This window comes from Symsagittifera roscoffensis, chromosome 4 (assembly GCF_963678635.1).
Source record: "Symsagittifera roscoffensis chromosome 4, txSymRosc1.1, whole genome shotgun sequence".
In the NCBI taxonomy this organism is placed as follows: domain Eukaryota; kingdom Metazoa; phylum Xenacoelomorpha; order Acoela; family Convolutidae; genus Symsagittifera; species Symsagittifera roscoffensis.
In genome coordinates this window covers 34,792,807-34,820,213 of record NC_087065.1, presented here as the reverse complement: position 1 = coordinate 34,820,213, position 27,407 = coordinate 34,792,807, and the positions used below count along the sequence as shown (strand labels likewise).

The following is a 27,407-nucleotide window of genomic DNA, read 5'->3' as shown; positions in this document are numbered from 1 at the left end:
TACATAACTTTTCGAACTCTCCTTTAAACTCGGTGCCTTTGTCAACCCAAACTTTTTTTGGTTGTTTTGTTTTGATCATTTTTTTGAAAGCTTCGGTTGTTTCCTTAGCATATTTGGTCTTCAGGGGTTCCACTCGTAAGTAGCGAGAGAGACAATTGACAGCAACTAACAAATATCGTACCCCTCGGTTATATTTAGCCAATTTATCAACATAAGCCAAGTCAAGAGACCAAATTTCGTTGATATCGTTAACAATCACTTTTAGCCGAGGATATGTTTTACGAAACAATCCATACTTTGTATGTGATGATTGAGATCTCAGAAATTTTTTAACTTTTTTTGGTGAGAGTTGACTAGCATTTGTTAAATTTTTAACGCTACCAAATGCAGCTGGACCTTTCGTGTAGAGTAATTTGAGTTTCTTTTCTTCACTGATAGTAGGATTTCCATTCTTTTGTTGACGTCGTCGCAAACGATTCTTTACTGCTTTCATAGTTTTTATCATCGTCGTCATCGTCGTCGTTGGTGGTGGGGAAAAATTCTTTTTTCTGGGTTTTTCTTTCTTTTGTCGGATTGCTTGGTTTTGGGTTTGAGAGTTGTCGATCGAGTCTTCGAAGAGGAGGGTTTAGATCTCTTCGAGTACTCAGTTGTCGGGTTGTCGTCGGAGACGAAGGAGGAAGAAGTTGAGAAGGGCTTAGCTGCTTCGCTCTTAAGCGAGCGGAGAATCTGTTTGGCATAAGTGTTGGACACTAAGCTAGGATCAAGATTCAGTTCTTTCAAAATTTGTGGATAAAAAACACCCTCAAGTTTTTTTTGTGTTTTGCTGTGTATCGTACAAAAAAGATTCAATTTTAACGAGTGTTGGTTTTCCTTGAATTAAAACATATCCGTCAACGTCTAAAGTCAAGGATTCAACTTTGAACAACTGCTTTAGCACGATGTTTGCGCTTTCCAATTTATTAGCTTCCAATAGCTCTTGAATGGATTCCATAACCTTTCGAAACACTTCAGCGGTTTTTCCATTACTTTTTTCATCGTTTTTTTCTGTTCTCTTTGAGCTTGTTTGCTGCAGTGAATTGTATGATTCAAAATTTTTTTCTGCTTCATCATCACCATCATCACTGAAATTAGTAAGAGCAGATAAATTTCTTTTTCGGTGCAGATTTGGTACTACATTATTAGAGGTTAAAGGAATAGGAGATGTTGGGTTTAATGGTGGTGGAGAGTCACGGCTGATATTTCGTTCTCGAAATCGTTGTATGTAATTGAGTTGAGATGATTTGTCGTTAATTAATGGATTATGAAGGATTTGAGATTGTGGTGCAGTTTTTTCATCTGGAGCATATGTTTTTCGAGGAATGAGGATGAATTCTTCAGCATACATGCCTGAGGTTCTAGTTTTTCAGGTAAATGTAACACGATTCTCCGATTGATTTAACCAGTGAAATATTGTTTGCCAAAACTTTTCGTTTTTCTCGGATACTAAACTTAGGGTCAACAATTTTTCCAAATGGTATTTTCTTACTCTCGATGAAACTTTTGTTAGCTGGAACATGTCCCAGAAAAACATTCACAAAACAATCGCAAAGAAATCAAATAAAATTTGAATCAGCTCCTGTCAAAATTGATCTACAATGGCGACTATTGAGCATTTGCTTCAATATACATAATTCTTTCTCTTTCATTTTCAAGAGATGTGATAACTGCTTTTGAGGATGGTAAATAGAAAATGGTTGGTGATGGTGGAACTATGTTTAACGAATAACGAAGACATTCTGAAGTTTTGGGATCCAAGTCTATCAACAGATGACCGAAATCTTCTTTCGTTGCCAACTGATACGCATGACGGAGGAATTTTGCATTATTCAACTGTCTGCCTAAATAATCAATTTGTTGAATGTCTCGAGGTGATTTGAACAAAATTAAGTGAGTTGTATTCAAATCTATTGTACGTGATTGCTTACTTTGCTGAAATAAATTGTGCTTGACATAAATAACATGAACATTTTTATGTCGGCCTGCTGTAGCTAATTTAACAAAATCTTTTTCATTAAAAATTTCTTCACAGGTATCATCAAAGACAATCATACAATCCCGTAAGTTATTAACAATTTCAGAGCTGGACAATTTTATAAATTCAATATCAAATTTGTTGTGAGAAACAAAGGAACGGTATTTGGGTTGATCGTGAAGATAAAAATAAAATATCTTGTTATATGATGGATAGAATGTACCTTTGAGAAACATTTGAAAAATTAAATCAGTTTTGCCAGATCCCGAGGGACCTGAAACGGACATAAACAGACGATCTTTTGTTGAAATGATCTTATTCATTATTATAACTTGGGATTGGGTAACATGTAACCAACTGTACTGGATAGTATTGAAAGCCAAATGGCAGTCTCGTCACAACTAAGATTGTAAAAAGACAATTTTGAAATAGATAAAGAGAGCAAAATGAAAATCAAACAGACTTGTGTGAAAAAGACAACTTCTGCAGACGGAAGAGAAACAGAATTACAAAATTTCCAAGATCTGTTTTCGTGAGATAAAGACTGTTCGGCACCACCAATGTCTACAAAGTCGCAATCATTGTTCTCAACAGTGGTGGTTTCTTCAATTTCCATGTTTACTGGAAGATTTTTTTTGCTTATTTGTATCAAGGTTGATAGTTACAACTGCATACCAATCCCCTTTTTTTCTCTCTGATCTATTGCCGTTTGGTTTGTATTTTATTATATATCTTGCTATGTTTTTGTCTGTCAGAAGTATCCGAACAATTTTTTCTACGTTTCCGGTACTGATTTCGTCTAATAACTCTTTTGGTAAATTCTCACCTGTTAAACTCACATTTTGTGTGTTTTCTTTTGGCAAAAATATTTTTTTGAAATTTTGAATTTTCAAACACGACATGTTAGCAACTAGTAATCACACAAGATCAAAAGAAAATGAAGACAATCAATAAATATATTTATTATGATTCACAAAACTTGGTATATGTATGTGATTCGTCATTTCGGTTCAACAGGCAAATCAACTCCTCGTTCAATGAAGAAAAACTCATATTTTGTGAATTTGTCATGGTTACAATTAGATTTGAACTTTACAACAAAATGAGCTGCAACTCTGATAGTGGCTTGAACTAAATGTATTTCCTCAACGTTATCAGTTTTGACTAATTCTTTCAGTTCAGCTGGAAGCTGATGGTCATGCAAATGGATTTGTCTTCTCTCTCCCAGCTGAGGTTGCAGCCCTTCCAGGTTGAGATTGAACAGCGGAATTGACTGGCGAAATTCCTGGAGTCTGGACATTGTACAGGTGAAAGTAGTCAAGAACTGTAAAAAATTTCCGTAAATTGTCGATTTCGATATCGTTCAGTGTAATTTGTTCGAGTTTTTGCAGGAGAGGTTTTCCTCGACAATCTAATATGCCTGTCCGCGTAAGAGTAACTTTAATTCTTGGTGTTGAATTGTTTTCAGGACTCTGATTAGTCATTGAAGCGTAAACCAACAAATTTGGAGATAAGGTTGTTTGCATCATTGGACAGTTCATTTTGTAACCAATCGAAAAAAACTTTGGATTTTCTACGGGTACAATGCTTTAATAATTGATGTGAGGGAAGTAAATGAGAAGTCGTTTGCAAATATGTTTTTCTTGACCCAATAACTGTTCAATCTTTGGGCAGCCAAAATCTTCCAAATTTGTCACGGGTAATTTCAAGTATTCAGCTAGTAAAACAGATTTTTGTGTACCTTCAGCAAAAAAATGGGAATTTGGGTTCCTCAAACGAATGCTATCAAAAATTTGATCCAAGTATGAGTAAGGGTATTCACCTTCGTCCCAACGAAGCCCGTGTAGAAATTTAGATACCCAATTGTACGCTTTTTTCTCTTCTTTTGATAAATTGTTGAATTGGACTGGTGGCAGAAAATGAATTGTATCAATTGTATTAGCAGAGCAAACGGAAAGTTCCTTTATGATCAAAGGTTTCTTGCCACATTTAAATCCCTCAATATCTAAAATAATGAGATGATTGAAAAACAATTTTTTAGTTTTCTTTCTTTGGGTTAACATGACTTTCACTCAACATTCCAACAAACGAAATAACTTTGGTTTGAATGCTTTAAGAAATAAGCAAAACGCAATAACTGTCACGTGACCCAGGTAACAGTTTTTTTATTGGACAAGGCAAAACATATGTGTACCCAGGACCGGTATGATTTTTTTCTTGCAAATATCCCGCTGCGTCATGCAATATAGCATGTATTCTAAGAAATTTGAAATGTTTCAAGTGTTTGTCGAGCGACGAATTGTCTATTCCAATTAAACCACCATATGGTCTGTTTTTCAAAACAAAATCCAAATTAATATCAGCATCCAAATACAAACAAGTGGCTAAAAAATACTGAAATCTGACTGATTTGTCTGGATATTGTGATTTTAAGTCTATAAAAATTTCATGAATGAGTTTTAAATCGAAAGTTGAAATCATGTTTACTGAACTCAATATAATAAAAAGGGAATAATGAAAAGTATCAATTAAAACTTAACTTTCTCTTCAACAATAAATTTCACAAATAGCACATCAGTATCTACATCAAGTTTTCCATATCCACTTGTCAAAATATCCATTATTTTGCAAAAAGCGGCAGAATGGGGTCCATTAATTAAACTTTCAAATCTTTTCAAAGTTTCTGTATTCATCTCATCTGTTTGAACATGTCTGCTTTCTGTATGTTTCTTTGAAACTGAAGTCGAAATTCTTACGGATTTGTTTGACGTCGACGATGCAGCAGGCGTAACTGTATTATCAATTCGTTTCTGTCCCCCAACGGCCGGAGATTTCTTGCAAACGTTTTGATTTGGTGAAGTTTGTTTGTTAGATGATGTTGCAGAAAGCAATAAATTGGGTAAACGTTTTTTGATTGCAGTGAAATCTAACAAATCGAGATTGGCTGCAACAGGTTGTGCTGAATAAGTGAGAGCTAGTTTAAGCTTGTCAAATAACTCACCGTTTCCTTTGACATCTTTAGCAGGAGAAATTAAGTATTTGAAGCAAGTGAAAATACAAGGAACACTGAAACATTTTTGGGAAGGAAACAATTGGTTTAATTGTTCCTCTGAATCTACTTGAATCAATATATGGTAATGAATTTTTTTTTCATTCTCGACTGAAAAAGGGCAATATTCAGATTTGAAGTGGCTTCCAAAAGCATAATTTTTAAAAGTAGATAAATTAGGAATTTTTTCAGTGATAACAAATTTGAAATTTGGTTGAAATTTTTTGAAATAATCAGGTAACACAACTTCGAACATAGCTTCTGCCATTTTGTAAAGTCGTGCTTGAAATCGTTTGTGTTCGAGGAAAGTTGAGATTTCCTGGCTCGTTTACAGTTAGATTGAGGTTTGTCCTTGTTTTCAACAGTATCAGAAATTTCACTTGTTTGCGCTCGGATTGACTTTCCCGACTTTAGTAATTTTGAAAATTCTTCGCTGCTTAAGGAAAGTCTTTGTACACATTCAAATTCAGCGCCTTCAGTTGCTTTTTTGAAAACTTTCAGGAATACATAAGTTCCAGTTTGGTCATATGTTTTCAATGTAGCACGCACTAGTCTTTTACTGTTTTCCGAAATATCGAAATAGCAATCGCCAAAATCTTTATCTGCATTTGCTGTGGTGCTTGTTTTGGTTTTAGTCATTGTAACGAGTAAATTTTCAAAGTAACTTGATTCAAAACTGAATAGAAAGAAATGAATGGTTCCGATTGATTGTATATGTCTGCAAAAGAAAGCGTTGTATCTATTTTAATTTATATACACATGTACTTTATATCGCAAAGATATTGGATTGCAATTTAGTTCAAATGGATAAGTATTTTGTGCATGTACAACTGATAAGAATTTTAATGGGTGTTAAAGGTCACAATGTTTAAACGTTATTTTTGATACAAACTATTTGTTTGAATGCAATTTAGATAAACATAGAATACCACGCAAGGTAACATAAATATTTTACACGCCCTCCCTTATTAAACTGATTAAAAACTATATAGGAGGTATTGAAATTTCTAATTTTAGAAGAACCAATCCCTATTTTAATCTCTTGAGGCGTTTTCACAATTCATTTCAGTTTCATTTCTCTCCGCGTTACGTTTGTCATTTTCTTCCAAATTTTTCTTCAAAAATGCCTTGTTATATTATTGCCGGATATTCCAATCACGAAAGAACCATTTTTTATGAAACCGTTCACGGTAATTTTGTAGCAATAATTAACGAAGAAAAAAGTTTCAATTCTGATGAGTGGACTTGTACTCATCACGTTATGATTCCCAAAAATTTTTTACATTTATTCAGTAAACTTTCCTTGAAAATTTCAAAGAAAGACGAAGACCTGAATATAAAGTATTTGAGTTACCTTACAAATTCTGGTAAATATACGGATCCTGACGAGCCTCTTGCTCTTCAGGTTGATATTTCAACTTTATCAAAACCAGTTAAAAAAATTTTGTATAAATACGATTGTGATGTTACTCCGATGTGTGAAAACCAGTTAGAATACTTTGAAGAAATTGAATTTTTTGATCGTTTATGGGGAATGGAACAGATTGAATCACCATCAGTAGTTACCCCGAAAGCTGATCCTTCCCCTGTAGTATCACCATGGCTTGACGAACCGGGTTGCTCAACTCCAAAGCGTACCCCTGAGGCTACTGTGAGCAACCACATGAAAAACTTAACCCCTTCTCTCTGTCTAGCGCCAAAGAAAAAAAGGAAACTAACAACACTAGAGAAAGCGCAGGAGTATTTGGACCTTATATAACTTTGAAACTGAGGTTGAGTTTTTTTGATTTTTGTTTGTATTTATTGTGTATAATAATTTAACTTTAAAATTGAGTTTGAGTTTGTATCTTGTATCTGTTCATTAATTATCACACGATTGGGTTCTGATTAAAAATTTATTTCAAAAGCCTTTAAAAATTGAAGTTTAAAAAATCATTTATTTTTAATAAATTGACTATTTTTTTTCAATTAAAAACAAAAAAAAATCCGTAAAATTTTCATTTTTTCCACAATTAGGATTTAACATATTAACATTGAAGTTCTTATTTACAATAGTGATCTTGAGAAAAAACTGAAAAGCATCCATATATATGCTAATTTTTAGAAAACAAGATTAAAAAAATCAATTTCTTTTTTGAAAAAAGATAATTAACGTCAAAAAAAAACTGGAAAAAAATAATTTTGGATGAAAACTTATGTTGTCATATGTTTATTCAAATAGTTATCATACAAATTAAACATAATGAAAAATAGTATAAAAGATGTTTAAAACCAACTTTTTGATAAAAATACTTATTTTTTTAATGTTTTTTAGTTAAAAATTTGATTTTTTAATTACAAAAAGGAAAAAAAAGCATTAATTTTTTTCTTTTTCTACAAATTGGAGTTACCATTTGATCATTGATACTGTTGTCTCCAAAAATGATCCTATTGAAAAAAATACAAGTATTCATCATCATGCTAAATATTTGAGAAAAATAATAAAAATCAAACTTTTTAATTGATGACTCATCGTTTTTTCATTTTTCCGAAAAAATGCAATTTTCAACCAGAAGACGCAATTTTTTATTATGAGCAAGTGGTGTTATTATGAAAGTGCATTGAGGGGCACGACTAATGAGATTGTGGGAGTAGATGTTTTTTCAATAGTCTTCGAGAAAAACGCTAATCCCCTTAATCCCCCCTAAAACAACAAACTCATTTCTCTTTACAGAAAAGTATTTTTTCGGACTTTTTTTTCAAATCGAAAGACAATTGAGACAAATTCATGATGACATGGACCGTGCAACCGCTCCGTGATTGACATCATTGATAGCAATGCGCCTGGAAAGTTAAAAAACTGTCATTTTTCAGTTTTTGCTTTACTTATTCATCATTTCAACTGTTTTTGATACTAATTTTGACATTTTTATAGAATATTCTGTCCCCATGACAACTGGGATATTTAGGATCTATCATGTGTTGTGACATGCTCAACTTTTATTCGCAATTTCGAAATTTTCATCAATTTATATTTTGAATTGATAAAATATAAATGTAAAACTTTTCTCTCTTGGCTCTAAAATCATTTTGGATTAAAATTTAGCCCAAACTTGGTTGGCTTAGATTAATTTTTATCGTTTGTAATAATTAATAACGTTTCAAACAACAATTTATCTGTTTCGTCCAATCGAATTTGAGTTTGCCAGTTATGGCGGGAAATTCAAATCTAATTCAAATTTTGGCGGGAACTTTAATTCAAATTCAAAATTACGCGCGCTAAACACAAACCGTTTTCTCTGCAATTGGTAGACGAACAGTTATGCTTCCCAGTTACTGTTGTTTCTGAGTGTAATTTGAGATCACTTGATTCTTTTTCTTTCTTAAAATCAATAGCTTAACTTATTTCAAAAAATGTTCAAATGCAATTTTTGTCCACTGAAATATGCAAATAAGAGCAATAGAAGTCGCCATGAGCGTGACAAACATTTTGTTGAAAAAGGACTTATTGTTTATCGATGCAATGAGTGTTCATTCACGGCTCAAATGCTTTCAAATTTACAAAAACATATTCTTCACACTCATGGTCAACTTGGAGGTGTTTGTGATTATTGTCATTTGGGATTTCATTCGCCCAAAAACTTATCAGCTCAATTACTAGCAACCCATGGTCTTCCTGTTATGAGAGTTGCCTCTGCTGATTTAGCCACTACAAGTGCCGCTGCTAATGCTGCTCTCGCTGATGTGCATGCTGTCGATGAAGACGAAATCAACGGCACCAATCTTCAAAAAAGTGAGTCTGCTTTTTTCGGTGTTCTTGAAACGTATGTGATCGGCGGAAACCAACCCATGGATGAAAATCAGCCGATTGACCTTTTGCAATTTATGCAAGAGAAAAAAGATGAAATTCAAAGTCTCATAATCGATCGAGTTGCAGAAGGACCTAGAAAAGTTCAGTTCAGCGCTAATTTAGGTTTGGTAAAACCTAAAGTAATAAATGATTCTAGTAAAACTGAGCACGACGAGTGGATTGACATTTATGCAAACTCTGATATGAAACCTGTGATGAGCTTAGGATTAGAAGATGATGAGTTTTTTGAAATGGTCGAAAAAATGCAAGCAGTTTTGGAGACTTTTGCATCTTATGGAAGCGGTTGGGTTTTGCAACACGTAATTCAAGTTTTTGTTAAACTTGCAAAGTTTTCACCAATCCGTGGGTCATCTTATATTGACTTGCCTTTTCGAATTCGAATGTCCCAGAATTTGATAAACATTAGAAATCACGAAGATAATAATTGCTTCGAACTTTGCTTTACCGCTGCTTATAGTCTGAAGCATGGTGTTGACCTACTTCTAACTGATCAACAAAAAGCGAACCCAGCAGCTGCGCGGACACAACCTGATACATACATTGCTGAAAGTGCACACAAAGCCCAAGGTAATTTTGATTCACCCATGAGTTTCGCTTCAATTGGAAAATTTGAACAACTTAACGACGTGCGGGTAAATGTGTTCCAGTACCACAAGGGAGATTTGTTGCCTATGTATATATCAAAACGACCAAACCAAGATAACAGCACCCAAACTGAAATATTTGACATGGACCTGCTTCTCTTGTATGAGCCTGCAAAGCATCACTATGTACTTATAATCGATTTGTTAAAGTTCATCTGCGAAATCAAAGGGTGTAAGTATCGCACAATTGCACGTTTATGTAGAAACTGCTTTCACATTAGTTGGAGTGATGAAACTCACGAGCAACACATCCAGTGTTGTAAGGATCATGAACCTGCTCTAGTAGTCATGCCTTCAGCAGAAAAAGGTACCAACAGATACGAGTTCAAAAACCTCCAGGCCTTGTGGTTTGTACCACTTGTGATTTATTTTGATTTTGAATCATTTCTGAAACCTGTAGATTCTTGTCCTGATAATCCATCGCGATCATCTACCCGAGTTGTATAAAAACACGAAGCTTGTGGGTATTCATTGGCTGTAATTGAACACGGAAATTCACAGCCCTACTTTTTTGACTATGACAGCTCTGATCAATGCATGAAAAAGTTTATCAATCAGTTGCATCAATTAGCGAGAGAGATATATGATCAAAAGCGACGGTTTCCTCAATTTCTAGAAAACCAAGAATCGTTGAACAAAGAAAACACATCAACATGTTGGATTTGCTCTATACATTTTACCAATGAGCACGAAAAATGTCTTGACCATTGCCATTTTTCTGGAAAATTTTTGGGATGGGCACATGAAAAATGCAACCTCGCAAGACGAACTGTAAATTTCACCCCAGTCATTGGACATAACATCCAGAACTATGACCTTCACCACATTTGTCTCGCATTGCATGAATGCGAGCCAACAAGTACAATGAGTGTTATACCTAGCACCGACGAAAAATATATATCGTTAAGCATTGGAGTCCTAATTAAAACTATAAAAAGGAAAAACGGATCTGAGCAAAAAGTTTTTGAATACCTCAGATTTATTGACTCATGCAAGTTTTTGAATTCTTCCCTGCAAAAATTGGTTGATAATCTACCAGCGGAAAAAAAGTCAATTTTGAACAAGTATTTTGCAAACGAGACGGAGGAGCAACGGTGTCTGATACGACAAAAAGGTTTCTACTCTTATTCGTACATGACCGGAAGAGAAAAATTTGCAGAAAAAGAATTGCCTCCTTTGCAAAATTGGTCCGATGTTTTGAATGGAGGAAAAGTTGCAGTTTCACAAGCGGATCTGGAACATGCAAAGAAAGTTTTTAGAGTGTTCAAATGTCAAAACTTGGAGGATTATCACAACTTGTATCTCAAGTGTGATACACTCCTTCTTGCTTGCGTCTTTGAAGAATTTCGACAAATTAGTCACCAAACTTATGGTCTGGACTGCGCGCACCATTTTAGTGCTTCAAACTTAGCTGGAGACGCCTTCAAACGTATCTGCAAAGACTCGAATGCTCAGCTTTTATCAGACCGCAGGCATCTCGAATTGGTCGAGAATATGATGCGAGGTGGTACTGCATCCGTGTTCCATAGTCGCTTTTTCAAAGCCAACAACAAAGAATGCCCCGACTTCAACCCAGATCAACCTAGCACCTACGGGTTTATGATCGATGCAAATAACCTCTATGGCGGCGTCATGCAAACGGAGAAATTACCGGTGCGTAACTTTGAGCTAATAGAGCATATAGAAGACGAGGTGATTGTGAACCAAATCCTCAACATGACTGAAGACTCTTTGATTGGATTTATATTGGAAGTTGATCTCGAGTATCCAGAAGAACTGCATGAGGATCATCAAGATTACCCTTTAGCCCCTTAAGAAAGTGTACCCCAGGATTGGTTGAGTCCCTACCAAACAAATTTACTCGAGCAGATGAAAAATCAAGACATTGCAAGACGTTCAATTGGAAAGACCAAAAAGTTACTGCAGACGCTGCATGACAAGTCAAATTATACAATTCATTACAAACTATTGCAATTGTTTGTTAGGTTGGGACTTAAAGTTAAAAAAGTGCACCGTGTGTTTCTATTTGCCTTATTTGTGAGCACGAATTTCAAAAAATTTTGATTTTTTGTGATTTTTTTTTCGGAAGGCAATTTTTATTTGTGGGCGAAAAAATGTAATTTAATCAAAAAAAAAAGAAATTTGGAAAAAACTTTTTAGGCGAAAAAGTATAATTTTTTGTGAAATTTTTTTTTGTGGGCGGTTTTTTTTTGTGGGCGAAATTTTTTTTTTTTTTTTGGAAAAAAAAATTTTTTTTGTTCGAAAAAAAATTTCGGGCGAAAAAGTGTATTTTGTTTTGAAAAAAAATTGGAAAAAACTTTTTAGGCGAAAAAAAATAATTTTTTTGAAAATTTTTGGTTTTTTTTTGTGGGCGATTTTTTTTTTTTTTTTTTTTGTGGGCGAAAAATTTTTTTTAAAAAATTTTTTTGTCGGCAAAAAATTTTTTTTAAAAAATTTTTTTGTCGGGGATTTTTTTTTTGTGTTGGTTGATTGTTTTTTTTTTTTTAATGATGACTAATTTTTAAGGTCACACCTGGCCTTCATGTATTTTTTTTTGTTGCACCTGGCCTTCAAGTTAACATGGTGTAGCTCTTAAAAAAAAACATCGTATTTGGTTTTTTTACCACCACACATTAGTGATCATCAAAAAATTGATTAGTAATCATATAAATAAAATTTTAGACTGCAGAAAATTATCGGTGAAAGGTGTATCCAAAGATGCTCAGAAGATGTTGAGTCATCAGCGATATCGAGACACCTTGACCTCTGGCTCGTTATTCAAAACTGAAAACAGTCGAATCGCATCCGAGTCACACAATCTGCAAACAGTGACTTCGACGAAAACATCGTTATCAGCTTTTGATGACAAACGCTACATCCTCGATGATGGTCAGCAGACTCTTCCCTACGGTCACAAAAACATCATGGGTCAAACTGTGATTGGCATTGATGATAGTGATGACAACACAGCCGCTGTTAATTCTGACCCAACTGACGATGACGATTTGGAAAAATGGATGCCATTTTTTGAAGATCGTCAACAACCAGTGTCGTGGGATTGTGACGATTTCCTAGATGGGGTGTCTGAAGAATTCGCTAACACTCAAAACGTTGATTGGGACCATCCGGAAATTGATGATGAATACTCTGAGGATAGTTTTGCTGTTGAGAACACACAACCACATCGCTCGCTTCGAAAACTGATGGACCAGGTCAATAGCAGTTGGCAAACTCCAGACCCCGGTCTGATTCGGGCAGCAGAAACCAACGACAGTGATATTGATAGCGGGGATATCGCGGATCTGGAGGCCAATACTTCCGATGAGGACGAGTCGTCATTCTTCAACGATTCGTTATTCGATTATGAAGCAGTTGAAGTAGAAGAACCACGGTCAAAAAATCGACGAATAGATTAAAACACAAAAAAACACCACATTAACTTTTGTATAGTAAATAAAATTCAGTTATTTAATATGAGAATTGTCTGTACATAAAATTTGACATACCGCTATTCCGTGTTTAGTGTGTATTTAAGTGCGAGATTTTGTTCAGCTTTGGAACTCAATTAATCTGGGATATAAACAATTTCATTTAAGCGATAGTGTCTTTAGCATACTTTTGTATGTATTTGTATGTAATTTGAGTTTGAATCAAAGTTTTAAGAAGAATTGAGCAAACAGTCTATAGCGCAGTTAAACACTCCAGCTGGTTTCAGAACGAAGATTTGGCAAATCCTTTCCCGCACCAAACATGTAACCACAACGTTCAGTGGGAATACTCAATAATATACCGAAGTTTTACATGAGGACTATTAGGTATAAAATTATACATGGTGTCAATTAGGATTATTACATGGTGACCATTGCTGATCATTTAATACATGGTGACCATTATGATTTATACCTAATGGTCATCCATGTATGACAACCCCCCCCCCCCCCGATCCTAACGCACTATATGCATACTACTATAATTGATTAAATCGGAAGGGTATTTAAATTGTTAGAAAACTAAGTTGAACCATAAGTTGGTGTAGTATTTGCAATACTACAGTGGAATAAGTATAAACATATTAAATCCTTTTCAACTGAGTTGCCTGACCTTTTTGTCGTCATTGTTTGGGTTGGAATGAAGTTGATAGGACAATTTTTGGACCCTTTCGACAAAATTGATGTCCAAAAAAAAACGTATTGACTCATTTCAAACTAAACTTGCTCAAACAGAAGTGTTATTGCTAATCAAGGTGTGATTTTTTCTGTTTAGCCTTTCATCAAAAGAAAGTCACAAAGAAAAGCAAAAAATGAAGAAGACAATTGGGAAAAAAACTTAGAAAAATTGTGTTTATGCAGAGTTAACTGTGGTCAGAATTTGTTGTGCTACTTGCAGAGCATCCGGTTAACCCTACCAAGAAATTCTTCTGAATATCGAAAATACAAACTAATGATCTTGATAATTTTAGTTGTTAGATTTGATATTCATAAACTTTACCTACACATGAACACACATTTAGAAGACTCATTCGGAGCAAAGTTGTTAATCTGAAAGGGACATCTCCTTTCACGAAAAAAAAAAACAATTCGATATGAAAAACCACGAAACAATCATGATCTTTTCTGAAGAAGCTGATGGGGAGGACTCTTGAAGACTGTTATGATTATTCAGGTGTGGAAGAGTTGTCTGAGCAAAATGAGTGGACATTTTTGGCTGGTGTTTTTGACAGAATCCTTCTTATTGTCCTCGCATTTGCGGTGTTTTTTCTGGTTTCTTGTTTTGTTTCCTGCCTCACAGTTTTTGAAACAAATGTTTCAACTGACGGATAACAGAAAAAAAAAGAAAATCGTTTTTGAGTAGCCTAGATTAAACAATTTCTATAGATGATTTTATTATTTTTATAGTTTCTATTATAGTGTTCCCTACCCGGGTTGACCTCCATACACCGAAAATGCTTATCATACAATTCCATACATCAAGTGTGTGGAAAAATGCTTGTCATACAATTTTCATACAATTTCTAAAAATGATTGAAAACTGGTATAAACTTATTTCTGTGGCTGTTTGATTCTTATAAAACAGTCTGGTGATAAACAACTAAGGTTTTGGCTTTTTGAAAAAAATGCTTATCATACAATTCCCATATATGGAAATTGTATGACTGGCATTTTTTTGATAGCCACAAAAAATTTTTCAAGTAATTTTTAAAATTTGGCCCAAAATTTTTTTTGTTTTTTTTCAACCGCAAATCCAATTTCGTACGCAAACAAACATTTTTCGAAAAAAATTTTTTGCATGCAAAACTTAATATTTTGTGTGCATAACGTAGTCCTGGATGCGATAAAATTGGTTTTTATTTTATTTTCACTTAAATTTTTTTTCAAAAACGCTGAAAATTTCTATTTCTTTTGTATGGGGTGTTAATGTATGCCTTGATCAGTGTCTGATAATTTGAAAATTCTAAAATTTAAAATAAGCATCATTTAAAAATTTTGCCAAAAAACAAAAGTTTGTTACTTTTGTTATATCAATTGTGAAAGACAGACCAACTTTGGTCGTTTTCTATGCATTGTAAATGCAAGACCGTCCAACCTTCGGTGCTTTGAGTAACCAAGGTCAGTGTCACTAGTGTTCGGTTGCAAACACTACCGAAAATTTTTCAGAAACTAAATTTAGAAAGAAAAAATCAAAATTTTTGGTTTATGGGAAAACACCTATCATACAATTTTCATATATGGAAAAATGCTTATCATAGAGTTTTCATACACTTTTCTGTACGTATGGAATTGTATGAAATTGTATGACAAGAAGTTTCTCATATATGGAAATTGTATGATAAGAAGTTTTGGTCAACCCGGGTAGTTATATTCTAACTCAATCGGTTAATTCTTATTTAAAGAAATTTAACAGCAGTAGAATCTTCAAAAACTATTTGTTCTATAAAAATCAGAACAAAATTCACAATACTTCAGAAAACAGATCAGGTTGTTTTACATGGTTTGATGACAATTTACAAATAGACAATTTTCACCCAGATTCACTCGGACCATCCCGACTTGGCTCGCTATGCATGCTATGTTTTCTTATTCAGTCCAAAATTAATGACCAAAGAAAGTTTATGACAATTGTATATTTGCCAATCAAAAAACTACATACAAAAATTTGTCGTTTTTGTCTGCGGTGTGGAAAATTGATTTAAAAAAGCTAGAGATAAGGAAATTTTTGACAGTCATATTAACAGTCAAATCGGACAACAATTTTTATTTTGGACAAAATTATCATCGTTACAAAGAGACAAAAAGAAACTATGGCATGGATTGGTTTTCTTTCAGAAGAAAGTTTTGGCAACTGGCAAGTGTCTTATCGCACAAACACCCTATTTGCTGTTTGGATTCCCAAAACAAAATTTAAAAAAATTGATAATTAATTCTATTGCAATTCTATTTCTGAAACTTTTTCTATTTGAAATTCTGAACTCAAATTATACTTGTCGGAAAACATTTTGCTACTAATAGAACAACCAGCTATCCTAATCATGGATACTAGAAAATGTTAATGAACACAAACAATGGCTCAAAAGTAATTCGATTGTTGTCTGGATCATTGCCATTTAAATCAATTGATAATTTTTCCTTGACATGGAGAATTTTTTAGTTTTTAATTGAAAAAGTTTTAATAGCCTGAACTTTTAGTCGATCTTGTCGGCCTCGTACAAAAAACTCATTCCCACAGCATACAATCGGATGAACGCATTTAAATGTGCAGCAGCACTGAAACGTTAGAAAACATTGAAAAACTTTTTCGACTGGCATTTTTTAAGAAATCAAATGCATGTCAACCAAGACCATTTGATCGAGTAAAAGTTGTTTCACTATCAGGCAAAGACCCTGGATCATGGTTGTTATCGATCTGTCAGCTCGCGCACGTATCGAGGCACTTAGAATAATGATAAAACGGTCACTCAGGGATCCACAAAAATACACAAACGAGCTTCGCTCATTACAGTAACTCAGTCTAGAATGTTGGGAAATCATTAAAACTTTTTAGGCTTTTAAGCCTTTCAGAGATTCTTTAAGAATCGCAGAAATCATTTTTTATCATATCATAATATATTTATCTTATTATTTTATTTTATATTATAGTTCGAGTCTTGACGAATGAAACCTGCTGAAAAACTATTCCAATTTGCTTTTAATCATCTATTTTAGTTTTGAGATTACAGTATTCAATTGCTATAAATCATTCAAAGCTTTTGTACTACTAGATATTAGTCAAATAATTAATCTCAGTCGTGAATAGCCCTCCTCAATATAATCATTAAAAACTACTGCAGTCTCATGAGTCGTTTCTGGAAATATCTAATCTATCAGTTACGAGTAGTTCGCTTTGCATATCATCGCGCCCTTAGTCTGAGCACAGATCAGATGCACACTTGACATCAACGGAGCAGAGACTGGGCAGCTGGGTCATCTCGGAGTCGACAGTGAGGTGTCGGTTGTTGTCGAAGAATCTTGCAGCCCCGCTGGATACCTGCTGCCAGCTGATCATGTTCCGATCCACAGGTACTTCTGCCTCAAGCTCATAGTAGCTGTATTTCTGAAAAGTTCGTAAAATGGCAACAAAAACATACAAAAAAAATGACAATCCACGCAAATTCACCATCAGCAAATCAATATTCAGCAAATCTCATGTGGTTTTGGAGCCACGCAATGCCGCGGTTTTTTCAAGGCACCAGACTTTATCTTGGAAAATGTGATAAATTAATTAAATTGTTTCTTCACCTGAACTATTATTAAATGGCCTCTAATACAGATAATGGGCTCACCTTGACTTCCCACTTGTATGCACTGAGGTAGGAGTAGGATCCGTTGAAGACAGGGATGATGTAGGAGCCATCGTACTTGGCACTCTCCAGCCAGTCTGGTGCCTGGAGACCCCAATCAGAGTTCTTCTGCTCGCAACAGTAGCAACAGCTCATCATGTCCGGGAAGTAGAGGAACCTGGAACGACAGCAAATATTACGATTGTATACAAGAGCAAATTCGTCGAACTGCCATCACATCAAGTTGGAGGCCAGATAAACATAAAATATTTATTTTGTGAACAACATGTGGTGTAGTTAATTTTCAAATTGACAGCAAAAATGTAAAAAGGCATAGTTTCAACATAGAAGGAATAGAACTCAAAAAAGATGCCTGTGCTTTTTTGTAATATACTCAAACATCAAAGTAAAACCTTAAGTAGTTCGCTAAAAGTGAGGATGTTCTGCTAACTAAAACAAACATCATCATTAACTTTATCGAAGTTAGGTTTGAGCGGAATTCTAGATGTACAGAGTGCAGTTCTCACATTTTGTCGTCACTGTACATGTGTGCACAAGGGGTGGCGCTGGCATTGTACTCTGGCCTGCAGTAGGGGTCCCACTCCGAACTCACAAGATCCACTCGAGCCATCTTATTTGGCCAGTCGTATCTAAACATGCACATATCTGCAGATTACATCGAACTTTCAAAGGGCTGTCACAATGGTTTATGGCAAACTTTTAAGCCAAAGTAATATTGACCTTTTTTATTGTAATATTATGAATTGTAATTTTTTAAACCGCAAAGTTCAATTTTGCTGTAGTGTGATCCATGTCTAAGTTTAGTTATTCATTCGATACCCCAATAACAGCCGTTGTCAAATATCGCAAAAAACACACCAATCTGAAAATAATCATGTGCATCAGAAACGAAGGTTCAATCACCGTAAAGCATTTGTGAGGTTTGATTGATGTTTTGTTGCATGAAGTTTTGTTTCGTTTAGTACTATATTTGTTCAGGTGTGTATGTTGGGGGAGGGGGGGGTTAGTATTTAGTATGTCACCTGTATGTGCCCCTGGTGTTGTATGAGCCACTGGGCCAGTAGGAGATGTCAGTGAAGTTCTGAGTGAATGTCTCAGGCCACACAGGCTGAGCGGGTTCATCCCCATACACTATATCAACGAGGAAAACTGAAGCGGAAACAATGAGTCATTTTGAATAGAAGAAACGATCTAACATCTAACTGAAGTACACTATAACTAGTTCATTAGAATCACTCCATTTCCAACTGTTAAAGCTACTGTTAACTGTTGACCGACTGATTTTGAGGTCGAGCACGCCATTCGCTATTTGAAGTGATGCTATTTCTGAAGGGACAGCCTTTCAGACTTATATTTATTTCGTTAAGTTGTTTTTAGGGTTGAAATTAATTGATTGCCAGTTTTATTTAAATCTTACCAGAGCAGAAGCCAGCTGCTGTTACTGCAAAAAAGCAAAAAGAAAGTCGATTCATTCTGTTCTAAATGTGATTAGGATTTAAAATGAGTTGCTGCAGTTTCAACTTATAAGATATCATTATCATAAGCATACATGTATAATTTCTTGACCGTTATCAGTTAAACAAGCAAGAGTAAACATTAGATGAACCCAAAATTCTCTTTTTATCTTTTGACCCTGGAATTAAAAACTAAATTTACCTAATAAAACACCCCGAAAACAATATTGACAATGATTAATCGCCAATATGAATCGCATTCATTTTGCTCGTAGGATTGAAATAACTCATATCATAGCTTTGCGATTATGACCTTAAAAACTAGTTCAAATTCCTGATCGATCGAACCATTCAATCTTCGGACAGAGTACAAACAATTGCAAATATCAGTTTTTTATGAAGTGTGCAAAATTCTTGCAAAGCCTTAGCTAGAGGAGAAGATTCAGAAAAAGGGTAACCCCCCTCCCCCTCCCGCAGTGAGGTTCCATGGATAAAAACCGATTTTAGTGTTCAAAATGTTGGCACTATAATTGATTATAATTACACTGTGGAACCACGCAATCGATTACAATCCATTATAATCCACTATTTGTAGTGAAAAAAAATCTACTCATAAAACTCTTTTAGAATCCAATATAATCTATTATAATCCATTATAATCAATTATAATGGGTAAATTGATTTCTACTGTATTTATTTTATATTCGCCCGCACTCAGTAAAAATTCCCTTTTTACTGAGTGCGGGCGAATATAAAAAAAATACAATAGAAATCAATTATATTACAATGATAATTGTACTTTTATCAAAAATATAATTAATTATAAGCGCCAAATTTAGATGTTTGAACGATTTATAATCCATTATTATGATAACCTTTTTCGTGACATGATAATAAATAATAACCAATTATAAGTGATTATAATTTTTCCGAAAATCTCTTATAATCTCTTATAATATCTTAGAATCTCTTATAATCTCTTTTAATCTATTACAATAGACTATAACCTTTTATTGTCAAAGATCTCTAAAAATGATATTTATTGTCACAAAGTTTTACCACGCAACAAAAGTTTCATCGAAATCCCTAATATTAGTTGAAAAGTCACGCGGTAGGCAAAATATAATAATCTTCTAAAAAAATCATGAAATTAAAGCAGTGTGCTGATATTTTGGTGGTCAAGAAAACTAAAAAAATAAGCATCGTGAAACAACTATAACCAAGAAAAATTGAAAAAAAAACTTTATAAATTTGAAATGATTTGAAAACTGCTAAAACTATTTTTCCCATTTTTCTCATAAACCAACATATACGGAAAGCATAAAATGTAAGCAGTTCAGGTAGAAGGTCAAAGACAAAATGTGCAAAAAAAGGACTATAAACAATTTATAATGAATTTTTTCTGCAAAACAAAGCAAATTCGGATTGAACTAATCGATTAAAATAGAATATAATGTTTTATAAGGGATTATATTTGAGTTTTAAAAAAAGAGAGATTATAATCGATTCTTAATTGAATAAAATCAATTTTTTTCTAAATTTTTGTAAGACTGGTACTAAAGTCATATTATTATCAATTATTAACGCTTGATTCTGGATGCGGGTGCTTTTTAATCCATTATTATCAATTATGTTTTGATTTTTATGGAGAAAGACCATGAAAATCCATTAAAATCGATTCCGTGAAACCTTTTTGCGGACCTCTACCATCAGGGGTCGAATCCTGGCCACCCTAAAGGTTCCCTTTGTACTACTTTGCATTAGTTTTTGCACGATGTTTTCTACATAAACAAAAATACCTGGCGCAACTCATTTATTTGCAAATCACTGTCGAATTTACTGAAATATAGACTGACTAACCCATATTAATATTTTCAAAATTTTCCAAAACATGCATAAACTGGATTTTGGTCCTTTTATTCAAATATTTAGCTGCGGTGCATAAAATTTTGCAACAAAAAAGTTCTATTAGCGGACATTACTTGGTGTGGATCTAGGATATCCTCGAGGAGAAGTGGGCAGATTTTCAATTTTCGAAAAAAAGGAAACTTTTTCCGACATTTTATTCGAAAAAAAGTTAACTAATTTATTTTTCCGAGCTTTCACAAATCACTGTAAAGACCCAATTTTGGCAAAATGTTTTGCGACGCAGGCAAGATTTAGAAAAAAAACATGCAAAAAAGCGTTTTTAGGCAGTTTTTGGAAAATTTTGACAAAAGAAGATCCGCCAGCCAAAGATAAAGCTCCAAAAATGGTACCAAAGGGAGACCCTTTGGGTAGTCAGGGGTTGAATACCTGGGAGGTGGGAGGAGGGCGTCTAAGTTTAACTGAAATTGACTAAGTTCAAATCGTATACAAAAATAGCCGTTCACTCCGCAAGTAGCACAGAATCTTCCGACCATAGTCTTGGAAAACAATACACACAAAAAAAAAAGATTTTTTTTTCAAGTTAGTGTAGTTGTTTTCTGCGTGGTGTGATAAAATGAACTGAACAAATAATAGAACTTAGGCATATTCGACAGTCAGAATAAATTAAATTAAATTGGAAAAAAATTTGCAGAAATATAACTAGAAAAACGAAAAAAAAAATCGTAGCAGAAATTTTTGAAGTTTTCAAAATTCTTTGAATTTTTGAAATTTTTGATTCCCAAGTTGACGCTAAAAAATTACAGAATTATATTCACTCAGGTAAAACTAAATTTTCACGGCTTCATGAGCTTAAATAAATAATTCGCTCGAACTTAGACCAAAATGTTTTTTTTTAAAAATAGCAATTTCGTTTGAATCACGATTGAAAGGGTTTATGATATAAAACTCAAGCCATTTCAATGACATTTTAGTGGACCTGATTTTGCGTGGAAAACAAAGAGAAAATAACCAAAAAAAAACTAAAACTCATCCGAATACAAAATGGTCGGAACAAAAACAACAAAAAATGCAGACCGTCAAAGCTAATCAAGTTTTGTTCTCAGGCCACTAAAATTGAATTAAACTATCGAATTGTTGTATCTGAGCGATCCCATATGTAACGAGAGCAACCAATATGGCAAGCACCTACGGAGTAATGTATTTTCTTTCTGCCCAATTTGTTTACCTTAAAAGATGATGGTGGTAAACTGAGATCAAATGTTGAAGCTTTACTATAAAGAACTTGAATTCAAAAAGCAACCTCTCGGTGTCGAGAAAAAGTGATCAGAAGTTTTCCATTTTTCAGATTTGTTTCCGACATTTTATATCTGATGCATTATTTTGTACCGTATTTAAGTCATTATCAATTATGAAATCATATAGGCTCGCATTTTTTTAGGACATTGAATTTTTCTCATAACTCTATAATGTGCAACTACTTGTGATAACTCCATTCAAAAACTTTGGCATTGCGTCTAACCGATGAAAACTTGTCAATTTTTTAGTGAAAAAGTCAATCGTGCGCGGTATAGAACTGCCCTCTAAATTATTTTTTAGAAAACCCAACTTATTCTATGAGGTCTGCATTTTAATTTTAGCACCACCAAACGACACAGAATTTTTCAGGAGACTCTTTTGCAGCAAGTTCTACTTCGTTGAGCTTATTTTAAATATAATTAATTTTTTCTAAAACATTTTTTGACACTCCTTATGGCTTTATTTTGAATTTTGAATTTGTGTTATGAGAGCAAGAAAATTATAAATAAGAATGCTTGGCGGTGCACTAACAGCCGTGGTCGGAAACTTTTATCCTTGAGAAAAAATTCAATTGTCAAAAATTCGAAATTATCTATTCGAGTTATTGTAACTGTGCTCTTTTTCTTTGCCGTAAAAACGCCAGTCTGCCAAGTTGCCACTCTACTTGAAGTTAGTTCCAAAACGGCAGTAGACTTTTATGCTTTATTTTGAAACACCTGTTCTTGGGTCCTTCAAAACTCAGAAAATTGTGATTACAGATTTGGGGGACCTGGAAAAATTATTCAAATAGACGAATCTGTGGTAGCCAAGAGAAAATACAACCGTGGTCGAATGATCAAAGAGAAATGGATTTTCGGCGGATGCGACCCGGAGAAAAATCGGTTTTTTGTATTTTGTTGAGGACAGGGGCTGAATTTCAAGGGGTTGAACTTTGTCAGAGGTAATCTACCGAAGAATTTTGCCTGGAACAAAAATTTGGTCAGATGGTTTGTCAGCTTACATTCCTTTATGTAGACCGAGACCAGTAGTTTTTCTTCAAGAATCTGTTGATCACGGCTAAAATTTCAAGGATCCGATCACCGGCGTTCATACAAAAAACATCGACAGGCCAAGAAAACAATGTATCTTAACTGTTTGCTTTCTATTCATATTTTGAGCTGAATAGTTATGCGCTGGTTAATAAATTCTGCCATCTAACTTCTTTTCAGTTGGTTTGGTATAGCGGATAACATACTTGACTCAAGGCCCAGAAGTATGGGTTAATCCCGCTGGGAGCAGTTTTTCTTTTGTAACGACAGACTAATGCCACCTATTGTAATATATCACCGAAAAGGGGACTCATTCAACGCGTTGTCTCAAATTGACGAAAGCAAGGGGTACAAAAATTGCTTAGAACGAAACCAAAAAGATAACGGTTCAACTTTTTGATAATTTTGGAACTAATTTTGACCTGAAAAATGGGCACGCATATAAAACTCATTCTGGTATATTTTGTTTTGTTCAACGAGTCATCCAGTGCCATTAGTGTACATCGTGAGTGCCCAAAAAGGACCACAAGGACCTTTTTTAAAGCTAAAATATCACCGTAGTTATTTATTTTTGTGACCAACATTTTCTGACTGAAAACAAAAATACTTCCGAAGAAACCGTTGTTTACTTTTGTGACTAACATTTTCTGACTGAAAACAAAAAGAACAAAAAAAAATTAACTTTCGATAGTTTTGTCCGGATATCTTTGTTGAATCAGAAGTGTATTGTAAAGCAAATTTTAAAAAAAATTTATTTGTTGAAAATACAAAGTTTTTTCAGTTTTCTTGGATTTGTTAATCTTATGTAAAAAACTATTTAGGAGAAAGAATCTACGAGCTAGGTAAGGTATGGTTGCTCATATTGGCTATGTCAAGAACATAGTCAATTTTTTTGAAGTCACACTTTGGACTTCAAAAAAAATTGAAAAACGTTTCAATGTCAAGTTAAACTGGTCTGATGTCTTCTCAAAGTAATTTTCATTCGGGATAAATAGCAGAGAAGTTTTCCAATTTCATTGCTGAGTGATTTTTAATTTTTTTAAAAATTTTTGTTGCCTATTCCAAAAGCCCATTAACCAATTCAGAATTGTCTCAGATGCTTGCCAAAAAAAACGGCAAAAATACAAAAAATTCTGGCTGCACTCTCGAACAGCATCTCCAAAAAGTTTTTTATTTTGTTTTTGGTGAGAAAAAAAAAGATTTTTTTTTTGCTAGCCAACAGTCAAAATAATCTAGTAGGAACTCTAAATGTGAGTGGGGAATCTCTTATGCCAAAATTACTGAAACCCGGAAAATTTGAAGCCAATCAAAATTTAAAAAAAATTGAGACAAATAACTTTGAAAATCAGTCGGTGTTAGTTTAAATGACAAGCATTGGCTGAAAGATTGTGCGCATTACTCTTTTACCAATGAAATTAACCCCCAATTTGTTTCATGTATGGAATAAACATGAAGAATTAACTTGACTCGAAATAATATGGAATGACTTTCAGCACGGGATAATTGTGCTCAAACAGTGCTCAAACAATCCGCCTTTACGTGTTCTTCTTAGAATATTATCTCATAAAAGTGCCCATAAACTAGTCAAGAACATAGTCAATAAGTTAATATTATAAACCATAAATTTACCAAAAAAGGCTTTGGACTTTTGATCTGCTGGAGCCATTGTCGTTTTTTGGTCATCAAAATACTTCATTGAAATCTATTATTTTGGTAGCCGAAATAGGTGCAAACGAAAAAAAATGCGTAAGTATTCCGTTTCCTTCTTTGAAAAACGGAACAGTAATAAAAATAGGGATACATTTTAAAAAAAGAAGCACCTGAAGGTCAGGGAAAGAGGGTGCCAGATAAAAACTAATTTTCGATACCATTTGCTTATTTAACGTTTTAAAAACACAAAAATTGGAAAGTAATTATGACAAATTGGCTTCTAAAAGTTCTAGAACATTTTTACTGAATCAAATGTTTATTCAATTGAAACCAAGTGCATCTCAGTCAAAGCCATATATGCAAAAAGGGAAAAACTAAAACAGAAGCTGCTATGCTCATTGCGCGAAGTTGCTGTTAGGCAGAGATCCTAGACCATGGTGGTTGGGTTGTCGATGCATCTTTTGGCGAATGGAACTTATTCAACGGTTAATGCAATTTGTTATAATTCTAACTATTAGAAAGTTGACAATCTCTGTCCTGAATAAACTCCCACAGTAAAATCATAGAAATAGCAGAAAGTCTTAGAGTCAGTTTTAGAAATATTTATCAGTTACAAGTAGTTCGCTTTGCATATCATCGCGCCTTTAGTCTGAGCACAGATCTGATGCACACTTGAGATCAACGGAGCAAAGAATAGGCAGCTGCATTAGGTCGGAGTCGACAGTGAAGTGTCGGTTGTTGTCAAAGAATCTAGCAGCCCCGCTGGATACCTGCTGCCAGCTGACCATGTTCCGATCCACAGGCACTTCTGCCTCAAGCTCATAGTAGCTGTATTTCTGAAAAATTCGTAAAATGGCAACAACAAAAAAAATTGACAATCCACGCAAATTCACAATCAGCAAATCAATATTCAGCAAATCTCATGTGGTTTTGGAGCCACGCAATGCCGCGGTTTTTTCAAGGCACCAGACATTATCTTGGACAATGTGATAAATTAATTAAATTGTTTCTTCACCTGAACTATTATTAAATGGCCTCTAATACAGATAGTGGGCTCACCTTGACTTCCCACTTGTATGCACTGAGGTAGGAGTAGGATCCGTTGAAGACAGGGATGATGTAGGAGCCATCGTACTTGGCACCCTCCAGCCAGTCTGGCGCCTGGAGACCCCAATCAGACTTCTTCTGCTCGCAGCAGAAGCAACAGCTGAACATATTTGGGAAGTAGAGAAACCTGAAACGAAAATAAATTATCATATCATTGCATACAAAAGAATCTTCATCGAGCTGCCACCACTCTAATTCAAGGTCAGAACAAATGAAAAAATTTATTTTCATGAACAACTTTTGGGGGTATTTGTTTTTTGAATATGCTTTAAAAAATTGCAAAATGCATGGTTTTTATCAAAAATGCATGGTTTTCAGCTAACTGACACTAAAGTAACGGAATTTCAGCGAAAATGCGTGCGATAGTTTTAATTCAAGCTCTTACATGTTGTCATCGCTGTAGATGTGTGCACAAGGGGTAGTGCTGGCATTGTACTCTGGTCTGCAGTAGGGGTCCCATTCAGAACTCACAAGATCCACTCGAGCCATTTTACTCGGCCAGTCGTACCTATGATTAGTGTGCTTTTAAATAAATGCAGATCCCATGAAAAATTCCAAGGTGCTGCTACAGTCACGGGACATAACATTGCGAATTGTGGGTTTCAACGAGCAAATGAATGAAACTTTATGTAAACTTTGACATCTTTCTGTGCTTTTATTTAAGATATTGGCTTGAATTTAGACGCATGCTAGATAACAAAATTTGAAAAAAGTTAGTTTGACCAGTGGATCAATGGATCAAAAAACAAAAAAAGAGATTGAGAGAAACTTTGTTTTGAGGGCGTAAAACTGTGAGCATATCATAACTACTTTCAGAAGTGTACTTGCTGTGGAAGCATTCTTGCAAACAGCACAAGAAACTCGAGCCTTGGGGCTCAAATTGATTTTTGGGGAAGCTGCTATCTTTGCCATCGAAATTTTGCTGACAAAAAATCAAAAATTTCTTGGTTCTTTTGATTTGGCCTTATTTTGGCCTAAACTAGTATCAGGTCCAACAATCGGCAAAATACCTAGAAGTAATTTTGCCCTGATGACCGACCAAATGAGGCCAAAACAATTGATATGATCTAGGAATACGGCCGTTCCGATCAATGCCTTGATATTTCTTAAGCAGCAAACATTTTCTAAGACTTATTGTGTCTCTATCGTCAAAACTGTTAAAACGGTTTTTAATGTCGGACCAAGTAATTGTATCAATTCTCTTATCTGTCGCTTTTTGCACGGAACAAAGAGTAAGACAAGCTTAACAGCCTCCCAAAAAACCAAGTTGAGCCCCGTACATTCGATTTTCTTTGTGCTGTTCAAAAAAGTTATTTCCACAGCAAGAAAGTCTTTGAAACTAGTGTAGAAATACTGGTTAATATACATTTCGAAAACAAAGTTTTTCAAACTTTGACCCAACTAGTTCCCTTCGAGTAGTTTCATCTGGCATGTGTCAAATTTGAACCCAATATCTTAAATAAATGCAGAGAAAATTAGTTGAAATTGTCACATTTTTTTGTTGAAATTAAAACATTCTACGTCCCTTGACTGCTCAATGATAGTGTACTGAGGATTATTATCAAGTTGTATGCCAATTTTTGTCCTTTTCAAAGCCATAAGTTTTTGCTAATAA

The 27,407-nt window shown here is 34.4% G+C and overlaps 2 protein-coding genes across 3 annotated transcripts in view; both read right to left on the bottom strand.

The window, feature by feature from the left end:
* Positions 1–16,746: 16,746 nt before the first annotated feature.
* LOC134843753 (uncharacterized) overlaps positions 16,747–27,407 on the bottom strand; it is an 11,368-nt gene continuing 707 nt past the window's right edge. Inside the window, exons 1-5 of one of the 2 annotated variants that reach the window (XM_063860014.1) lie at positions 18,806–18,941; positions 18,411–18,519; positions 17,895–18,017; positions 17,371–17,545; positions 16,747–17,141 (exon numbers count right to left, since the gene is read on the bottom strand). In XM_063860014.1, the coding sequence (XP_063716084.1) occupies positions 16,950–17,141; positions 17,371–17,545; positions 17,895–18,017; positions 18,411–18,519; positions 18,806–18,860 (654 nt within the window). In that variant the 5' untranslated portion in view covers positions 18,861–18,941 and the 3' untranslated portion in view covers positions 16,747–16,949. Of the gene's footprint in view, positions 17,142–17,370; positions 17,546–17,894; positions 18,018–18,410; positions 18,520–18,805; positions 18,942–27,407 lie in introns of those variants that run through there. The other variant, XM_063860013.1, reaches the window with a different exon arrangement.
* Positions 25,172–26,300, bottom strand: LOC134843754 (uncharacterized; the record flags this gene model as incomplete). Its single annotated transcript, XM_063860015.1, is given in 3 exon segments — positions 25,172–25,521; positions 25,745–25,919; positions 26,178–26,300. Coding segments are annotated over 3 exon segments (471 nt in total). The 3' UTR covers positions 25,172–25,329.